Source organism: Papilio machaon, chromosome 5 (assembly GCF_912999745.1).
Source record: "Papilio machaon chromosome 5, ilPapMach1.1, whole genome shotgun sequence".
Taxonomy (NCBI): Eukaryota; Metazoa; Arthropoda; class Insecta; order Lepidoptera; family Papilionidae; genus Papilio; species Papilio machaon.
In genome coordinates, this window is record NC_059990.1 from 5,221,597 (window position 1) to 5,243,336 (window position 21,740).

Consider the following 21,740-nt stretch of genomic DNA (forward strand, 5'->3'; position numbering starts at 1 on the left):
TATAAATGCGAGAGTTTCGATGGATCGATCGATGGATGGATGTTTGTTAGAAGGTACCGGCTTAATGGATTTCGGTAAAATTTGGGAAATCTATAGGAAATACATTAAAAATGTTTTTTTAAGTCACTAAAAGCCAGTATTAATAAAACATTCAATTCGAATTAAGAAGTCAATTTATTTTACTGTTTTTGCGCTTAGTAAAAGCCTTTTAATATTCTGTAAAATAACCAAAAAAAGACATAAGAAGAGAAACTGATCAAAGAGTGAACAAAAACACAACGAGAAAAGCCACTACGTTTTAATATTTGATTATTTCCGTTTGCAAATCACTTCATTTATTTGTGTCGTAAAATAATTGTAGTAAAAAGTCGATTAACTAACGAACAACATTCGATATAGCAGTATAAAACTATTTCTTGTTTTGTGTTCATTTACTCCTTGATTTCTACTCTCTCTGTTTAACTAAATATCGTTTATTGATTCCAAAAAGTTTTTTATTATGGCAACATTTAACAAAAGCGCTAGAGAAGAAAATCAATACAACAGTGATGTCTTTTTAAAATGAGAACCTGACAAAACATTACTTTTAATTAATCGAATAAAGTATTTTATTTAAAAAAATATCTGTTGAAGCTTGATGCTCATTTTTTATTTATTTACATAGTGATGAATATTCACTTAGTTACGGCGTGGTAGAGCAAACTGCGTGTTTCAGTATCTGCTTTAATCGCAGAATATCTACAAAAGGTTAGTAAATCCTTAAAATATTAGAATTATGTTATTTTTGGTCATAATCATTTTAAGTACTTTACATATTAATGTGAAACATCGACCTTCGCCATTGTCTGTGTCTGCATCGTGCATGGTGCATTGCGTTTTTCGTATGTACTTAAGCTGTAGGTATGTACATGTATATTCCGATCAATTCAGTTACATTTGTTTTGTTTTTATTAAATAAATTTATCTAAACATAAGTTTTTTGACAGGACAGGATCGAATTGACATAATTCACCATTAAAAGAACAATACTTTAGGTGGTATCAAATCATGATTATCAAAGGCGCTAATAAAACAAATTATTAAAATATGTGCCCATTGTTTTATAGTATTAGTTTTTTTTTTTATTACAACTATAAAAGCACTATAAATTATGAGCATAAAAGGTACATAATGTGTACAATGTCAGTGGCTGTCTAGATAATTATTTCATTTGCAATTATCTAATAAGAAATTTCACATATTTTTAAGTCTATTTATGCACAATTAAAAAAAAAACAGCTATCAAATGGAGAAAATATGCTTTATATTTAAATAGGATTATCTTATTATAATTATAACAAGACATAAAGAGATTACAGTAAATTGTTAAACTTTGTAGTTATTATTTATTAAAACCTGAAAAATGAAGAATATTTGGTACTATAGTAAATTCACTATATCACTTTTTTGATGTATATAAGTTTTCCATTGCTTTCTTTTGCCTTGTTTTAATGAATGTAGCAAATAAATGACTTTTGCATGTTGTCATTAAAAATGACAAAGATACACAATACTGACTATGTAGTAATGTTTTACCATCAAATCAATTGTTTTTGCTATTCAAATGTACTCTTTAGTCTTATGTTGATTTTAACTTAATCATTGTTTTCATTTATGTCATGTTCTTGCTCACTAATTTTTCTATGCATAAACATTTTAATTTCCTCCAAATTTCCACCGAAGTCAGAAAGCGTTGAATGGTCCTTTAAGGATTTAGGAGGAAGAACATGAAAGGAATGGATGAAAGGATAGAGCTGTAGAATGGATTTGACCTTGGTTGCCACTTAGATTCACATGAAAAACAGAAAAAAAAACTATGGAATTTAATACGTTATCTAAATTTAATTTAGTACAAACATTTCCTCTTATATGTTTGAATTAAGGATATTGAATATAAATTATTTTTTTTTTGCCTACAACTGTAATAATCTACATGTATGTTTATAGGCTGGTATGATGTAAGAAAACCATTTTATTTTCAACATATTTATTTAGTTTAGACTGTATAAAGATACTATGATTAAGAATTTTTTTTTGGAATACAATGGACCTTTTACAAATTATAATTAAGTATTAAATATGAATGAATTGATGTCGTGGTAAGAGGTCAGCACATATATTTTTTAATATTCGGTGGAAATTATATTTATAATAAACAATTAGTGTAAATGGTACTGGCAAGTTGTGGGATAATTTCATAATTTGCTTAGGCAAATGATTGCAAATTGCATATTGAAAAAAAAAAATTAACAGTGACATTATGGTAAATTAATAATTCATTGATATAGTTGCACTGTTATCAATGTTTGCCTGTCTGTGTAGTAGAGAACAGTACAGTATGATTGAATCTAAGGTTGAGGGGTTACAAAATTGTGGATGAAATATTTTTGTTCAATCACCCGAACATGGGTATCAAATGAAAGTGCTTGATCAGTAGAATATAGTGCACTACAAATAAATCCTATATGGTTGCTACTACATTTATGCTATCCCCCTCAATATTGGTATCATACCATTTACTGTGAAAATGAATTGGTTAAAAATGGAAAGGAATTGACTAAAAATATTTTTAAGTGATTGTTGTTGATCAAAAATTATTACACAATAAATATTTAAAGCACATGATAATTATATTGTAATTAGTAGTGTTGTTTGTTGTTGATGTTTCTGTTCCCTTGTTGCCTCCTTGAAATTTCTACATGTGAACTAAAATAATTTGTCAACTTTTTTTTATTTCTATTGTAAAGCTTTTGACTTAGGAACATTTTTTTTTACAACAGATATGCTTTTAAGTGAATTTAACAATCATTTATATTTTGTTTGAAATAAGTATTTTCAAAACATTCTAAAAAAGGTTGAGGTTTTGGTTCTTTATTTTGGTTTTTTATATGAATATAGTCAGGTTATCATCATTTTCAATGAAATAGTCATACTGTAGGAAAAAAAGAATAGAACAACACAAGACACATGCAATATGGCAGAATATCAATTGTTTGTCAATATTCAATAAGTCTCAGTGTCTTTCTGTTAATTTTACTTATTGATGACTCTATTACTATCATCACATTCCATGGTAATCTGAGATTATTCATTTCTTCCTAGATTTATAATTATTTGTGGTAATAAGGGTGATTATGTCTGAAATCTTTTTCTTGTATTACTTTTATAAAATTTATTAAACATAATTTTTAAAATGTTGTTGCAGATTCTTGTTGAGCAAGCCCACCACAGTTTAGATTCTACACCATCATAATTATAAGTGAAAATGGAGGAAATAAATGGGGATATTTATGGTGATGGGTTAGTTAGCCTTGGGGAAGACGGTTCCTTAGAATCTCCTGACAATGGCAAGCAGGAACAAAACTGTAAAATATGCGAGTGAGTTTTTTATTTTATTTAAAAAAACGAGTTTTTTTTATCACATTTTTTTAGTAAAATAAGAAGCTTTAATATATTATGGCTGAGTAATATATGTACAGTTTTTAATAGTAATTGCTAACACTGAGGATGTATAAAATGTTATTAGTTATTATAATTTGTTGTATAATTTTAATTATTTTTTCTCTAATTTTTGTTGTATTGTTTTGTAGTAACAAGCTTTGCAGCCCCCGAGTTTTGTCTTGCCTCCATGTCTTCTGTGAAGCTTGTATAGACAAGTTGATGGTGAATGAAGCAGGTGATTCCCTGAAGTTTGATCTGGCTGTGGAATGCCCCCTGTGCAAGCAGGAAACTAAGGTGCTAACCTGATATGTTTTATAAAGTTTTAACATGACTTGCTTTTATTTTTACTTATCAATTGGTTTCATATTTGTTGTACAGATGCCTGGCGGAGGAGCTGCATCACTACCTTCTGATTATGTTCTCACCAACATCTTGGATGTCTCTTCTATGGATCAATCCGTGGTATGCACTTGCTGCAAAAGTAAAGAACCGGCTGTGGCAAGATGCACTGATTGTTCGCATTTTCTATGCTCTAATTGCAACTCTGCACATGAGTTCATGAGGTGCTTTGAAAACCATCGAGTTGTCCCTTTTGATGCTCTCAGGTCTTCTAAGGAGAAATCAGCTGTTCACAAGCCAATATTTTGCATTCGCCATGTCGGTGAAAGTCTTAAATTCTATTGTTGTGAATGTGAAGTAGGCGCTTGCACCGAATGCCTCACGGTTGATCATAAAGTGGGCGAACACCGTTGCGAGAGGATTGTGGATGCCGAACCAAATCTTCGCGCTGAATTACGAAACTTTATCATGCAAGCGAATGCCAGGGCCGAAGCAGCCGGCAGCGCCTCCTCTAAGCTCGACGATGCACTCGGAGACTTGCAGCGGCAACGAGACGAGGCTGAAGGCGTCATCAACGAAGCCTACCGCGCTTACAAAGCCGCCCTCGAGCGGCGCCGTGAAAAGGCCCTCGAGGAACTCGAACGCTTACATAAGGAACGGGAGTTGAAAGTGATGGATTTATTCGATCGCGTCGACAAGACAGTCCAGAGAATCGAATGCGCTTGCAAGTTCGCAACGCGCCTGCTTAGGCGCGGCGACGGTACCGAGATTGTAATGCTGAAGAAAACCGTCGCCTCGCAGTTTGCGCGTTTGTTGGAGGGATCGCCAGAATTTGATATTGATTACTCATTGGAATTCGTAACAAAGTTGGAAAAATTTGATGCTATAACCGAAGAAACCTTTGGCACCTTCCGCACTGAGACTACGCGCGCCGAGGAGAGGAAACGTGCTTGCGAGGTTTCGTCGATTATGCCCGTTCCATCGAACACGCACTCGCCTGCCGTCTCTTTAACCAATGCGCCAGTGTTCGATGACTTTCCCCTGGGAAATGTTAGAAGAGTGACCGGTGTTTCCGGGCACGGAGGCTTAGTGGGCGTTCCCGGAGTGGGAGGAGTGCCAGCATTAGGCGTACCTTTGCCCGGAGTGACCAACACGGGCGTGATGCCGGGCGTCGTGAATGTGAACAGCGTCACCGGAGTGGGCGCGGTCCCCGGCGTCGGCGGAGTGTCTGCCCTGCCATCCATGGTGGAATACAATTTGCAACAATTGGCAAGCATCGCCGAGAAAGATGTCCAACAGACGCCGCACGCCTCGCCGGCACCACCGTTCACTTTAGCCGAGTTACTAGCCGGTGACCTTAATTCACCCCAAGCATATAACAACCTGCAAGCCCTCGCTAAACTTGGACTTAACACTGGTGTGTACAATATAGACATAAGCAATTTAGTTTTTTGAATTATTTTGTAATCATTACTTCTATTACAGAGGTGAATGGATTTGGAAGCGTCGGAGGTGTGGGCAGTATCGGGCCGGTGGGTCCCCGCGGCGTGTCCCCGGGGCGGCCGCTGCTGACGGCGGCGGAGGAGGCGGCGCTGGTCGCTCCCCCGGCGCCGCTCGTCCGCGCTACTAAAGCGACACCTATGCATATACGGTTCAAGTTCGGACAACTGGGCGGCGGCAAGGGGCAATTTAACTCGCCGCACGGATTCTGCCTCGGAAATGACGAAGACATCATTGTTGCCGATACCAACAACCATCGTATCACAGTCAGTATTCCCATACATTTGATTTCCCAATTTCTTCATCGATTTATTTATTCCTTCACATAATATAGGTAGTTAATGCAATGTCACATTTCGACTATACTCTACTTATACTACATATACTGTACATGTATGTGTTCACAGTATTCCATGCGTGGCAAGGTCATATACGTATTTGTCCTAATTAAGATCTCACGTTTACGACGCGTTCTATATATCTTTGTTCAACCATCTTTTCTTTGAAAATATTTGTTTTATTTCAAATCTTTTCTGCATAAATAATGAAAGATAGACAAAATCTTGATAAAATCAATCAAATAAAAAGTGGTAGACGTCAGCAACAACAACATCCGTGGAAGTGGAAGTAACTCCGCGTTTCGTCTGATGAGTGTCGTGCAGGAGGCCTAATTTTAGTCCTCTTTCCCTTTCCACCCTTTTCTTATAAGGAAAGGATGGGAAGGGGATGTGGATTTGATGGAGGAGGAGATGCATAGGAAGGTTAAATATTCTCTTTTTGTGCGTCCCCTCCTTCGTCGATTGAGAGTAGGCAACGCATCTGCAATTGCGAATGTCTATGGGCAGCGGTCGCTTCGCCATTTCGGCGAATTCATGTGGCCGCCTGCTTGTTTGCCACCTTGTAATATATAAAAAAAAGGTCCATAACTAACTCATTTGTATTAAAACTTTTTTTTTTGTTGGAAGGTGTTCGACAAATCTGGCAATCACAAGTTCAACTTCGGCGTGGCCGGCAAGGAGGAGGGCCAGCTGTGGTACCCGCGCAAGGTGGCCGTGGTGCGCGCCACCGGCAAGTTTGTGGTGTGCGACCGCGGCAATGAGAGGTCTCGCATGCAAATATTCACCAAAAATGGTCATTTCCTTAAGAAAATTGCTGTAAGTATCAAACATACAAATATACAAATTCCGCCCTGACTTGTTTTGCCTCCAAAGACATGATGTGTTATGTTTTTTATAACATGATATGACAACTAATATAGAAAATGTTTGTCATGAACCCATAATAGGTTGTAGAATTTAATTTTCAAAATTTAGAAATTGTACGTTATCCGTTTGAAGTCAACTTGTTATATTTAGAAAGAACTTAACATGTTCACTGCCACCGACTGCTAATTCACTATAATACATTACAATGTAGCACTGAATGTGTTAAACATCAAGTAAAAAAAAAACGAATAATTGTTTAAGGTGCGTTTCATCGATATCGTGGCGGGGCTGGCGGTGACCGCGGAGGGTCTGATCGTGGCCGTGGACAGCGTCACCCCCACGGTGTTCATTCTGTCGGAGGAGGGCGACCTCATGAGCTGGTTCGACTGCAGCGAGTGCATGCGGGAACCCTCCGATATCGCTATTAGTGGTGAGATTACTATTATAACGTTGTATACAAAGCAGTTCATTATTAGTTATTAGTCATTATTTCGATATTAATAGTTTATTTGTATGAATGTTTGTCTTTCTGAAATTTCGCATTTATGTTGGACATAGTCTGGAAATAGTCTTCCACCATAGGCCACTAATTAAGTTTTTTATTCCACACGGACGAAATCACGGTCAAAAGTTATATTTTATAACAAGTTTTAATTTTTATTTCAGGCAAGGAATTTTACGTATGTGATTTCAAGGGGCATTGCGTTGTTGTGTTCGACGACGAGGGCAGGTTCCTGCGTCGTATCGGATGTGAGAATGTGACCAATTTCCCCAACGGCATTGACGTGTCGGATGCCGGTGACGTTCTCATCGGCGACTCGCACGGCAACAAGTTCCATGTCGCGGTCTTCTCACGAGACGGCGTTCTCGTCACTGAATTTGAATGCCCTTATGTTAAGGTATGTATGACACCACATTTGTAGAAGTCGACCTTTTGACTTCTTAGCACGAGCTGTTGCAAGAACTGGATATCGAGTTATTCTTTGTTGCGTAGTGTTAATGTACGTTGTTTTCAGGTTTCTCGTTGTTGCGGGTTGAAGATAACTTCTGAAGGTTATATCGTCACTCTGGCTAAGAATAATCACCACGTTCTAGTCCTGAACACCCTATATATAGTCTGAGGCATATAGCTCGGCGTCAGTAAGTCTGCATACGACAAGATCTCACATTTATTCCCTTTATTTTTATATTTAATTGCTGATTTTACAAAGCTTAACTTTTTGCTAAACCAGTATTTGACTACTTATTTTTGTTATTTTGTGTTAAATTCGCATTAGTCTGATAATGCATCATTGTTCACAAATGCAGTGAGTTACAGTGATCCCAATTTTTCCTATAACTTAATTATTATATGGATTAAGTTGTTGATGTGTAGAATTTTAAGATTAAATTGGTATCACTGCTCTAGGATCGATGTAATTATATCCAAAGCACTGAATACTTTCGTACTGTTTTGGTTTGTTTATATTCATGTCTCAGTTTATATTGCGGTTGCATTTAGTTATAGTAACAGAAAATCCAAAGGTTAGGCTAATAATATATTCATTTTACTTTATACTTTATGTTCCAGTCAAAATATAAGTTTTACATATTCGGTCTCGGATCTATATATAATACCGTTTTATCTGCCATAGCTGTTAAATTTGTATTTTATCGTCGCAATAAGCCAAATGATAGTTTTCAATATCTTGCATAGTTAACATTTAAAAAATATTAAGAACTTCAGTGGCCGGTTGCAGTTTTTTTGTCATTCTACCAAACTGCTGTCGTATAACTCGAAATTTAACTGTTGACTGACTGGAGTTAGTTTTTCTTTCTAAATTTAGCAGCTGGTATGGTTCCTAGTTCGAGTGAAGTTAAATAATACATGTCAATTAGAGGTCCGCGTAGGAGTGTCGCCTTAAATATGTTGCGTTGCTCCGAAACTACTCTGATGTTTGTAACACAATCACACGTATGATCACTTCTATAATGAAACTGTACGCAAACATGGCGTATTTTACAAATATATAGAACCACTTGTATCTCATTTGCTTATCGTTTATTGACTTTATTTGGTAACCGTGGATTTCCGCTGCCGAAACCCGGGTACAAAATTATATTGGTTTCTCTATTTTTTCTAAAAGAATGAATGGGATGGCAATAAGTCTTTGTACAGGTCGTGTATCGGCTGTGAAAACCTACCGTATAAAAAAAAACATGTCGGCGGAGACTCATTGTGTGATTGTGTTTACATTTCTAACGCACAATTGAGTTTATTGTTAACAAAATTTTTAGTCGTTATTATGACCAAAGGAGGCGACACTGTAATAACGTGCCATCTAGTTTAGGTTAATTGCGTATACAATATTATATATTGTCCGTTAAATATATTTACCATTTACAGAATTCTTGTGTCTATACAAAATGTTTTCCATGTACTCTTGTTTTGAGAGCCTATATTTGGAAGGTTTGTCCTGGTTAGGCTATTTGATGAAGATATTTTAGGATTTGGTTGTTATTAATGAAATTAAACTGGCGAAGGTTACGACTCAATAACATTGCAATAATTTTGTACAACGTAATTTGTGTAGTTTAAAATTTTTTATCTAAAATTAGTTTATATGGCATTTTCTTGTACATTCAGCCGTATACAAATATACATACAATATAAACGGCGGACGAATTTTAAAATGTAGCGTGGACTGAAAAAAAATATATATATTAATATTTTTACTTTACTTTTAAAAGCGTTAAACATGACTATTCATGGGGTATATTATTTTAGGTAATAATTTTAATATGGCAACAATAACACCGGGATATATGTTTTATATATTTGTGGGGTATCTTATTCCGTTTTCATTGCTCAAAGTTGTTTTTTTTTGTTTGCGTTAATTGTAAATAAAATATTTATAATCAGTCCACTGTCAGGTATATTAAATGTTTTGTTGAATAGATTGGGAGGAGCTCGCGCAAGTCTTAGACGATTGGTATTCATGAATGTGCCATTATAAACATTTTGTTTGTATAAATATCTATATATATATGTTCGGAATTCGTATACAGTTCGCCAAAATTATATATTTTTCTAGCTAATCACATTTAATATTCAAAATTGAGATTCATAATTTTTTAGATCACTGCGTGTCATTTATAAAATGCGTTATTAAATTTTACATGATAACATTGTGAAGGACCGCCTCACTTGCTGTATTTAGAGGCGCGTCGAATTAAATAAAGCTTGGTAAATGTGTGGTATATCCCGATTGTAATTCTAAATAATGGTCAATTTCATCGCTCGAGTGTCTATTGGTTAGAATATTTTAATGTTGTCTTCCAACTCGCGAGCTAAATTTGTACACGTATTTTCAATTATTAAATGTTACCAAAAATTTTATCTTTCACCGTTATATACCATTCTCGTTCTCTATATAATTAATTTATTGACCATTATTTGGTACTACAATGTAAACTTTAAGTTCCAAGTTTTCAAAAATATAGTACTTAACCAGACCACCTGAAATATGTGATATTTTGTTTATATATAATTTAATGCCATGCTCTCTAATCTCTTTTTCTGCTAAATTATACGAACAGCCAAAGCAATTATACTTTGCTCTTACAGATTTTAGCTCTAATAATAATAATAATTTGAACAATTTAAGTTCCTGATTTTGTAAGCAATAGTCGTATGTGCGGCGATGTAGACAACTACACGAAGACAATGTGTCTCGTCGCATACGAGTGTTGCTGGGCCATAATATTATCACAAGCTTATTCTAATAATTCATTATAAATATATAATCTAACCTATGTACTTAATTAGTAATATTTGATTTATATGTTGTGTTTTGGAACAGTTTTAAAATGTTTAATTACATAAATGACATTCTATGTGTGATATCAGCAATATAGAGACAACAACGGAGCATATACAGTGAGATGTTACTGGTTTCCTAGTACGAATATGGTAATTATAAAGTTTTACATCGTAAACTAATGGCAAATTTTCAATTATATTTAATAAAAACATTGCCACTAATTACTTTTGTCAGATCTCAGAGTATACTTTTTTTACTCGTATCTGAAATATTTTTTTTTTTCATTACCAAATTAATATTCTTTTGAGGTTCGATAGATTTGAAAGGATTAAATAGGAAGATGTGGAGGCCACGCCCACTTGGTGACGTCACGAGGCCAGTACGCTCTCTGTATGCGCTCCGTGTACTTCCAACACAAGACTTCAACATTGTGAAAGACAGTTTGTGCCGCAGGAGGAGGGGGTTAGAGAAGGGGGGTCAGGGGCCACAAGCCAGCAGTGATAATTTGAATTTTGACGTTGAGTCTGAATCCTCTATTTATTTAGTGAGTAACTTTTGGGTTTATTTTTCATATTGTTTTTTTTTTAAGTTATTTGTTTCAGGATTTTTGTCCCGATAGTATTAGGGAATTTTATTTTGTTTATTTTAACTAGGTTAAAATGAGTCTATACACCCTTCGCGGATGATAGGTGTGATTAATACTCTGATTTTGTCATTTTACTGTTTCCTTTTAATATGTTCCGGGCCTATATTTAAATAGTATTTTGGCCAGTGTGTTTTTTAGGCCTTTAGATTTACGAATTTTTACTGCCAAATTATTTTCATATGATATTTGTGCATGCACATTGTAATTATTTTATTGTATATTATACGTAAAAATTAGTTACTAATTGTTGCCAATTTTATTTTGTTTTTATTAATATTCAGGGTTTAATATTATATAATATAGAAATTTTTATTTGTTGTCCATTGATCAAAATTCTTGAGTTAGTGACATATTTTAACCGATAGGAAACTTTTGAAAGCCCCAAAGGGAGCGTTTGACGCTATTAATTATATTGCTTAGGGTTGCATAAAATTATTAAAAGTGGTGTGATAGGTTTTGGATAATTTTACAAATTATACTATTTTATGTGTGAATTTCAATATTAATAAATTTGAAGTTTAAATATCATATTTATATGCGCAATTTTCAAATAATATTGTCGGCGTTCATTTGCCGTATTAATGAAAGTATTATCTTTTTTTATTATTATAACTTGTAATTATTTTGGTGATAATCGTTGACAACGTTTCCTTTGTTCTTGCCATTAATTAACGTAGAAGTGAATGTAGATGTTTTCGTAGAAAGTAGTAGTTTACGGGGCGGGTCGGGGCGACGGCGCGGGGTGGTCGCGGAGTAATGGCGGGTCAAATGGTATCTATTGTCCTTTGACATTTCTTGATAATAATTGTATCATTAGAGTACATTACAGTAGCCTTTCTCGGGAATCTTTAAAGTTACCTATATATATACACTTTAAAACAATTTTTGGTAAATATATTTCTCTTAAATCTATATTCCCTTATGTATCCAGCAATAAATGAGTAGTTGTAGTTATCACATTATATGGCACTGAAGGCTGCATCCTTATCCGTTTAAAGCTCGTTATTGTTCGTCGTATTTCGCCGTTGTTTAAAACATTTCTTATTTAGAGGGTTTCGGATAGATTTGGAATAATTCGCTTGTAGACGTATTCAGTGCCAATTAATGCGATAGTCGTAGGGTTCGCAGCGCACAAGGTGAGCTCTTAAAAAGTTACCCTCCCTATTGGAGGTGGGCGTATTGCCTAGGTTTGTGGCACGAAGCACAGCTCGATAGTTTCGGTGGAGTTTGTGGAGGTAAATTTCAATAATATATATTTATTAGTATATATGTGTTTCGGACCGCGTAACAAGACTTGGGTGGGTTTCGGCGATTTTAATTTAAACTCATTTAAGTTGTTTCGGTCTGGTTAGGACACAGTAAGCTGATCACCTGCTTGCCCGACAAGTATAGTGATCTCTGTACTACACAAGTTGTCGTAGGCGGCGTGCGAGGCGCGAGGGAGGCCGCCTCGCATCGCTCCTTTTCCACTCCACATTTCAGAACAACATTAAACATGAGGTTGTGAGCTCTGTTCCCATTGGAATTATTAAGCCACATGAGTGCTTGTGCAATAAATATCACAGTTTGGATCTAGGCTTTTAAATTATTATAGATTATATACATTGTTGAGCTGATTATAAAAATTTAATATATTATTATACCTTTTAATATTGTTAAAGAATTCTAATTGCATTCCACGTCTAGAGTGAACGAATTTGTGAAGACCATTTTCAATCTTACATACATTATACATGTTTATTATTTTTTACAAGTGTAGGATTATTAGCAGTCGCCAATGTTTTTCCTTTAGTCAGTAAAAGTACAAATATTTTAATATACAACTCTTGGTATTTACGTATTGTAGTTTCTTATTTTTAATTGATTTGATTTTTCTAACTGTAAGCATAATTTTTTTCGTGTTGCGGCCATTTAGAAATTCTTCAAATTGTTCGGTAAAAACAAAACATATCATACCAAATGTATACATTTGTCACTTGACTCACTCAGCCTAGCGCACGCGACGGTGTGGACAGAATGTACATTGACATTGCCGTCATCGGCCCCGAATGTTTATGTACACTTTGTACATGTTTGTCCAAATGTGAGAACTGTATTTGTTTTTATTAAAATTACTAATCCCCGTGATATCCTGTATTCGTTTAGATTTACGTAAAATGGCTTTTGTTTTCAAATTAGATTTAAGTTATATCTTAGGTTATTACAAACTTGAGTTTTTCGTTTTATCTTTTTATTTAAATTTTAATTTCTATTGTAATTTGCATGTTCCGAATGCATATTTTAATTTAGTTCCAAAGATTTCTTATTCTGATTTACGACTTTTATTTTTAATTCATGATACGAAATTGACATTTGTGGAGTGTGCATTGGTTCTTGACCTTCGGGTTTACGTGAAGTTTTTGTAAAGTTGGTGCAGCCGAGCAAATGTCTATTGTATTCTCGTAGTAGTATATATATTGCTCAATAATTTAAATCTGTTAAAAGTATTGTAAAGTTAGGTGGCGGCCAACGCGAAGTCGTACTCGCGTATGGCCGCAGGCTGCGGAGACACGAAATATCTAACAGACAATACCTTCCGTGAAGATTTGAAAGCATTGTAAATGTTAAAGTTTAATTAGATGTAGTCTGCCTCGAAGGCGTGTTGTCGCGGCGAGTGCGGCCGTCGGCAGCTATCGGCCCCGGCCGCTGGACACGTTACACTGGTCTGCTTCTACCGAGCCGGACACGCTCTACCCGCTACCTACCATACCCATTTTACTTTTGTAACCGAGTACTTGCACAACATACCCACGTCAAAAGACGTGGCCGCGAGGGCTCGGAGTGCAGTCCAGCAGATGATGTGTCCAGCGGAGTCGACTTGCGCAGTGGTGGTCGATTGGTGTATTAGTATTTTTGTCCCACTCTCAACGAAACTTGTTATTCAATACAGGAGTCTCTGCTGCATTGTGCCTAGATCTTAGAATTATATTGGTAACGAGGTAGAGTTAATCTCAAATATTTTGGCTCTTTGAATATTCCATGATATTATTTTGTTTTTCATGAAATGTATTTACATTATATACATACATACACTTAGTAATATTGTATACATTAATATACATTGCGTAGTTTGTAACTTGGTTTTATTATAAAATAAGATGCCCAACTCGTTATCTACAGATTTTGTCCACGACGCGACGCCTCAAGCTGTAGGGGAATTGATTTTATTGTTCGGACTATAGATAGCTTTCGTTGAACACGAGTGGACGGAAAAAGTTTATTTTTAACTAGTTGTTCATCTTAGTTTGACCAAATTGATTGTCCGCCGAAGTTACTTGAGAATTTTGTAAGTTGTTGCAATGGTATTAGCGCAGCATTGCGTTGCGACGATACGAAATTTCATGTAATTTAGCGGAGTTAAGTTTTTGTCGTGTACTGTGGCCAGGTTAATAACATCACAGAGCAGTATAATTCAGAGCCTGCCTAAAATATATTTTTGTCATGATTTTATTTAGGTATATACATGTTATTATTCACATATTACAGTTTTCTCAATATTAGCTTGTATTTTAATTAAGAAATAATCATATTTAACATTGCCAGGTGATCAGCAACCTGCACTTTAATATTTTTGGAAACTATTGAACTTAAATTGTACTGACTTTATAAATATATTTACTTCAATAAAGATTTTCCATGCCACTAAATATTCTTGTTTTATTCCAAATTCAAAAACAATTGCGCCTTTAAGATAATGTTGAATTACAATTCACCATCCGATACGATTTCATCGTCACGTGACTCGTGTTATTTATTGTAGCTCTATGTATATACTAGCTGTCGACCGCGACTCCGTCCTCGTGGAATTAAAAAATTTGATGGTCTTATAGACTATGTTCTACATCTGTGCTAAATTTCACCAAGATCCGTTGAGTCGTTCCGGAGATACTTTCAAACATCCATCCATCTAAACTTTCGCATTTATATTAGATAGGAAGATTTGAAAATGAAACAAAAGGTCTGACGTTCACGTGTATAATAAAAATAAAATACATTTGCACTGGTAATGGATACATTGTCACAATCTTTTTGTAGTGAGCTATTCGAGTTTAAGCCGCCATTACTTACTACAGTTCTATCTAAAGCTGGGTACTAACTAGTTACGTGTCGTAATGTAATATACACATCAAGCATGTTACGAGTTATAGCTTCGCTGGTTTCCCCGTAACTACGTACTAACTGCATGAATGCTCGTTTAACATGTTACATTACACCTCATAACATGTCAGTACCCAACTTAAAGCTTGTTTTTTTAATGCAAAAACCCACTATTTTTATCCAACAATTTTATGAATAAATTCATGTCAACTTAAATTTTATTGAATTGACTTGATTGTACAGTACTATCAAACTTTTATAAAATTTAAAGCAGTAATAATTTTTTTAAATTATTTCTACATTAACAAAGACGAAAAAATGCAGTTGTGTCAAATTTATTTTCGTTTAAAAATTCTTAAACTCACATAGGATAAAAATATTTAGGTGATGTAAATATAAAATGTACTTAATCATCACATGCAAACGATATCATGCATATGTTAATAACATGGAAAAAATATATAATTCCTCTAATGATTACTTTAAGTATATCTCAGCAGCATAATCACATATTTATGTCTTAAATAGATTTTATCTATTTATTTGTAATAAAGCACTTTTAAGTTTATTTAATTGAAAAAATATACTTAAATCATTTAGGTGCAGTGTAAACGCATTCCCCTGCTATCCAAGTCGATAGTACTTTGACAGTTTTAGGGTCCATTATAACAAAATCTGCGTCACAGCCGTAGTTTAAGTTGCCTTTGATATGTTCAATACCGAGAGCTTTGGCTGGATGTAACGAAGCCGTCTCTAGCGCATATTCTAGGGAACAATCTGAAAGAAAGTAACAAATTATTAACTGTAAAAGAGAGATGAGTCAAGTGTTGTCCATTTAATATATATTTCTATATATATATTTTTTATCGATATATCAAACAATGGCAACACTTTATAAAAACATAATAAAATTACTCTTGACTAGTCTATACAGGCTTTGTAAGGGTGGATTTTTACTTTTAAAATAGCAGTCGCCGGCGACTTCGTTCGCGTGGAATTAAAAAAATCTATAGTAATAGCCTATGTAGGGATAGTGTAGCTTCCCAGCAGTAAACTAATTTTTCAAATTGACTCGGTGGTTTCAGATCTTATTCAATACAAACAATCAAATCTTTCCTCTTTATAACATTAGTATAGATATAGCTTACTAGCTGTCGCCCGCGACTCCGACCGCGCGAATTAAAAAAAAAACTTAATAAGTAGCCTGTGTGCTCTTCCAGATTATGTTCTACATCTGTGCTAAATTTCATCAAGATCCGTTGAGACGTTCCGGAGATACATTCTAACAAACATCTCTCCATTTGTACATCCATCCAAACATTCGCATTTATAATATTAGTAAGATGACATGTAGGTAAGATCCAATATACCTGTAGCTTCCTTAAATTTAATAATGCACTCGTCGAGGGCGCTAGTGCTACCACATAGAGTTTTGGTGCCGACTACGTACGCGCGACCGTTCTCAACGCTAACAGACATAGGCCCGATGGAGTAAGTGCCGTCGGGCAACCCCTGAGCTGCCACCGCGTCACTAACCAGAATTAAACCTGTAACAAGAATTACAACAAGTTTTACAACATTGATTTTTTTTCCTTGCAGTTTTAATTTAAAAAAATACCCACCATCTGAGTTAGTTCTGCACGCTATACGAAGCGCCGCTGGATGAGTGTGAATGCCATCAGATATGATACCGTAAAACACTTGCTTCTCAGTTGTAGTAGCAAGAAGTCCAACAAGACCAGGGTCACGGTGATGGAACTAGAAAATCAATAATAAGTAATGAAACAAGTGCCTGAAGTACTATCATATGTTTTATTTACCCTGACAGAACCATAGATATACAAATATGTACGGTTCTATTTGTGTACAGTTTTGTCAGAATGTATGCAACCCGATTCAAAAAGCATGCATTTGTCAGCTTATACTGAGTGTGTAATTACAGTTATGTAAGATATAAAATATGTTAGTGATTTCACTTACTGGAAGCATTGCATTGAACAAATGTGTTATCAAATTGGCTCCACATTTAACAGCTTTTTCACCATCGGCTAGATTAGCTGTGGAATGGCCAAGAGCGACTTTGATTCCAAGACTTGTAAGTCCCTTGATTGCATCTAAAGCTCCCGGTAGTTCTGGAGCTAGGGTAACTATGATAACATTATTTAAGGAGCCATAGATATCATAGAGTGATTCTAATCCCTGAAAATATAAAAAGCTTAATTTGTTGTCTCTTGTTTAATTTATTGTCTTATCATCCTTTAGTGTTGTTAAAAGTTTTTAGATATTAGTATTGAACCAATCTAATCAAACCATATTCCCATTGTAATAAATTGGACATATCGACGCTGGAAAGCGTAAACGCTGTAACCCCGAAAGTATGAATTTTACAGAAGAGCCAAAAAATCATAACTCGTGAGCTGATACGCCTACAAGCATGCGATATTTAGCAATGTTGTGTAGTTTGTGCTAACCTATAATAAAATCATTATCGTTTGATAAAGGTTTAAATTATTAATGTGTGAAAAACATATTCGCGATTTCAATGGTTACAGCGTTTATGCTTTCCAGCGTCAATATTTATGAACCATAAGTGAAGAGTTAATGTCCACTTAGTATTGGAATAAAATATAATAATTAAAGTATAGAACTTAATAGCTAATAAATGTATTTATATTGATTATAAGATGAGACACTTATAGCTGTGTATATAACAGTGTTGATTAAGAGTTCAATGAACAAGATAGTAAGTTATAAATGTAGGTCATGATATGATATCTATAATTTGCTTTTAGAAGTAAACATTGCAAAATAAATTAAATCTGCTCTGGATATTTAAACTAAAAATGTCATCATCCATTACAAAAAAATAATACTATGTTTTTACAATGTTACAGATATTTGAAAATAGTATTTCTATTTGTATTATAAAGTTCAATAAAAGTTAAGCTCTTATAATTATTGTTGAGAAGTTATAAGTTAAGTTAGAAGTTATAATATTGAAATAAATATAGTCATCTTGCTGACCATGAAGTCATGCACAGTGTGTCATGTTTCAGTTGGTACTGTTTGTATGAAAGGTACTAATAGGGTGTTTCAAGATAGCTGATAAGATAGTATGTCAAAAAAGGGTGGCATTGCAGCCACACTTTCTATGATGTTGAAGAAAACAGTGGATATTACTTTGTATAAGTTTTCAATACACATTTTGTACATCTCTTTATGTTATATAAAAGTATAATTTTTAATCAAAATAATTTATTCCTTACCTTATACGGATTAATAATGTAGTCATCAGAATGTGCACCTTTCTTTTCTAAGCTTATAAAGGGTCCTTCAAGATGAACTCCCAATATTGTTGCTCCATGTTTCCCACCAGGAGTCTTCTTGATACGAGGAAGAATTGAAGCATATTTCTTTTTGTCAGATGTCACCATTGTCGGGCAGAATGATGTGACACCATGGGCCAGAAGTTCTTTTGCTACTTTGTAAACTCCTTGTTCTACATTGTCATAATCAAATGAAAAGTCAATACCCCAGCCACCTGTCACAAAATTTTTTAAATGTTTTATTAATATGTCTCCCTTAACTAATAAAAACAAAATTACTTCAAGCTATTAAAATACGATTTTTCTATTTACCGTTTATTTGTATGTCAATAAATCCTGGAGTAATCAGTAAATTATCACAATCAATGGCAATATCGGCTTCTGCTTGTTCTACGTAAAATACTTGCTCCGGGTTTACTATTTTACCGTCACGTATCCATAAATCTTCCTTGATGATTTTTCCACCACGAAGGATATTGCAGTTATGGAATCTTGTTAAACCGGATTTAGGTTTCATCTTAAAAGGAATTAATTTAAAAATAACACAAACACTTGCTAGGACATCAAATACTTAAATGAAAGCCTGCACGTAACGGTACAGAGATACAGTTTTTATCGAGTTTATGTTGAATGAACTTCAATGTAAAGCATTTCAATGTTGGAGAGGAATGAGGGCAATATGTAAATACTGGTGAAGTGTTTTCCAACAAAACAGATATTTGAAAGTTATTGTCAATTGTCAAATTGAAATTGATGATGACAGTGACATAATTACTCTTTTTAACATTCTTTACGCTCAGATTGAAAATAAAACAGTTACTTTATTTAAAAAATAGCTGTCGCCCGCGTACATATTACTAGACTATACTTACTATACTCTTTGGTCACCCGCGTCTCCGTCTGCGCGGGCCTATGTGTTCTTCCAGACTATGATCTACATCTAAACCTAATTTATTTATTTATTTCATCTAGATCTGTCGAGATGTTCTGGAGATACGTTCTAACAAAAATCCACCCATCCATCCATCTAAACATTCGCATTTATAATATTAGTAAGATAGGATATTATTTATGTAAGACATAAAAAAATAATATATTTTTTGTTTAAAGCTTTTTAAAGTATGAAATGTTTATAGTCATTTATAAAAATTTGCTGCTATATCTGAGAAGGCGCTGCCGAACTCCTGTACATAATATGCACATTACTAAAGGAGATCATTACTTTTTGTATGGGATTCAGACCCGCACAAAAATTATTGTTGTTTGTTGTTGTTCACTGACAGATCTACAAGTCAATCGTAAGACCTGTCTTATTGTACGGTACTGAATGTTGGGCCACCAAGGTTTCGGATGAAAGAAGATTGCATGTAGCTGAGATGCGTATGCTAAGATGGATGTGTGGTGTGACAAGAAAAGATAAAGTTAAGAATGTGCATATCAGAGGAAGTTTGAAAGTAGCGCCAGTTATCGAGAAATTGAGGAGCAGAAGGTTAGCGTGGTTTGGACATGTTATGCGGAGGGATGATAATAATCATATAAACAAAAAAGTAATGAGATTGAATGTGGATGGCTATAAAGGTAGAGGAAGACCAAAGAAAGTATGGATGGATTGTGTGAAAGGGGATATGCGTAAGAAGGGGGTAAATTCAGATATGACGGCTGATAGAGATGTATGGAGGAGTAGTACATACTGTGCCGACCCTCCATAGGGATAAGGGCAGGTTGATGATGTTGTTGTTCACCGAGTTAACATATGATACGATCTCTAGATTACAATCCTACTTATATTATAAATAGGAATGTTTAGATGGATGGATGGATGAATGGATGGATTAACCAAAGAGCCGTTCATTTTGACGTTAACCGCCGTATCTTCAGATATTGCACTGCACTATAACTAACTAACTTACTAGGGTGACGTAGCGACCCGAAGTGGGCCTTGGCCTCCGACAAAATAAGCCTCCACTTTCTCCAATCTCGTGCTGTCCCAACCCAGTTCCGGACTTGGAGTTCCAGAAGATCTATATCCATCTCATACATCCAGTGATACCTGGGACAGCCAACTGGGCGCCGACCACTCGGTCGTTCCAAGTATGTGCGTTTGGCACTTCGAACATCATCCATTCTTTCTAAGTGGCCGAGCCAGCGGAGTCGTTGCGCTTTTACCTCTAGATAAATAAAGTAATCGTCTATTTTATAAGGAATATTTGATTCCTGGCCATAACAATAATGTGAGCTCGAAAAATCATCTCTTTTAGGGACTAATAGAGACGTTACTAAAATTCAAAAGTTGCATAAAAATATTAATTCCTCTTCTAATATCTTCGGACGATAAGACAAGCGAGGTTGGTAGTAAAGTGCTCTTTGTGCATAAAGGATTGTAACAGATAAATATGTTATTGTAGCGCCTATAGCTACGATACTTTTTTATCATTATGCAATAATTAATAAATTACTTATACTAGAAAAATGATGAAATAACATATTAATAGTAATGCAAAAATGTATTGGACTTAAGAAGCTTCAACTCAAGATTTTTAATAACTTCGTTTTTGTAAGTTTTTAATGCTCGGACGAGATATAATACTTATTATTTGTCATGTGTAACACAGTGAATGAAAATCTCGTTACCGCAACTAAAGTTTGAATGCGATCCATTTTCTACGAGGTCAAACTACGAGTAGGATCACATTATAAAACTTTGCAGTTTCAAACTAAATAATCGTGGAAAAAAATTGTAATATTTTATTTATTATTGATTGAAAATATATTTTATTGAACTTCGCTATGTTAACAAATTTTATTTCACCGTACTAAAGCTCAAAATTATTCATTTACTTTGTAATTTAAGTAGTTAATGTTTAAACAACGTTGCATATTAAGAAATAGTTAATTTTTAACTAAACGTTGGAATTATTTCTTGATTGTAAAAAATATTTAGATATTCAAAACAGAAAAAAAAACAAGACTTATAACAGTATCGTTCGATATATTTACATAAATATTTAAATAAATATTTTGAACGCTACTGTAACATATGTACTATGGTATTTTATATAAAACATTCTTTCTCTAACTTCTCTTCGTCTTATAAATTGTTAAAAAAGAAACGTAAAAAGTACTGTTTTTATAAAGAAAAGGCATTAAGAAAATATTTTTCTAACTTAACATCATAGTCTTCGTCACTACGTATGAAACAAGATGAAATAGATGTGTCAGAATAGTACTTAATAGAGCGCCGAGATATATGGAGGTTTCGAAGCGATGCGACTGCGCGGACCATTGAAGAATAGAGCGCGTAGCT

General features: G+C 34.5%; 2 protein-coding genes across 2 annotated transcripts; one reads left to right on the top strand and one right to left on the bottom strand.

Annotated features, from left to right (window-relative positions):
• The first annotated feature begins 556 nt into the window (after positions 1-556).
• Positions 557-9,200, top strand: LOC106708917 (brain tumor protein). Its single transcript, XM_014500518.2, has 9 exons — positions 557-747; positions 3,245-3,417; positions 3,630-3,774; positions 3,859-5,236; positions 5,305-5,585; positions 6,285-6,473; positions 6,786-6,954; positions 7,191-7,423; positions 7,541-9,200. Exons 2-9 carry the CDS (start codon positions 3,305-3,307, stop codon positions 7,643-7,645), a joined length of 2,613 nt encoding a protein of 870 aa, XP_014356004.1. The 5' UTR covers positions 557-747; positions 3,245-3,304; the 3' UTR covers positions 7,646-9,200.
• A 6,391-nt stretch (positions 9,201-15,591) lies between these two features.
• On the bottom strand, positions 15,592-19,136 carry LOC106708721 (N-acetylglucosamine-6-phosphate deacetylase). The gene is made up of 6 exons (XM_014500268.2): positions 18,749-19,136; positions 18,377-18,651; positions 17,091-17,309; positions 16,733-16,868; positions 16,481-16,657; positions 15,592-15,887 (listed from the first exon to the last, which is right to left on the bottom strand). Exons 1-6 carry the CDS (start codon positions 18,951-18,953, stop codon positions 15,703-15,705), a joined length of 1,197 nt encoding a protein of 398 aa, XP_014355754.2. The 5' UTR covers positions 18,954-19,136; the 3' UTR covers positions 15,592-15,702.
• Positions 19,137-21,740: the final 2,604 nt, after the last annotated feature.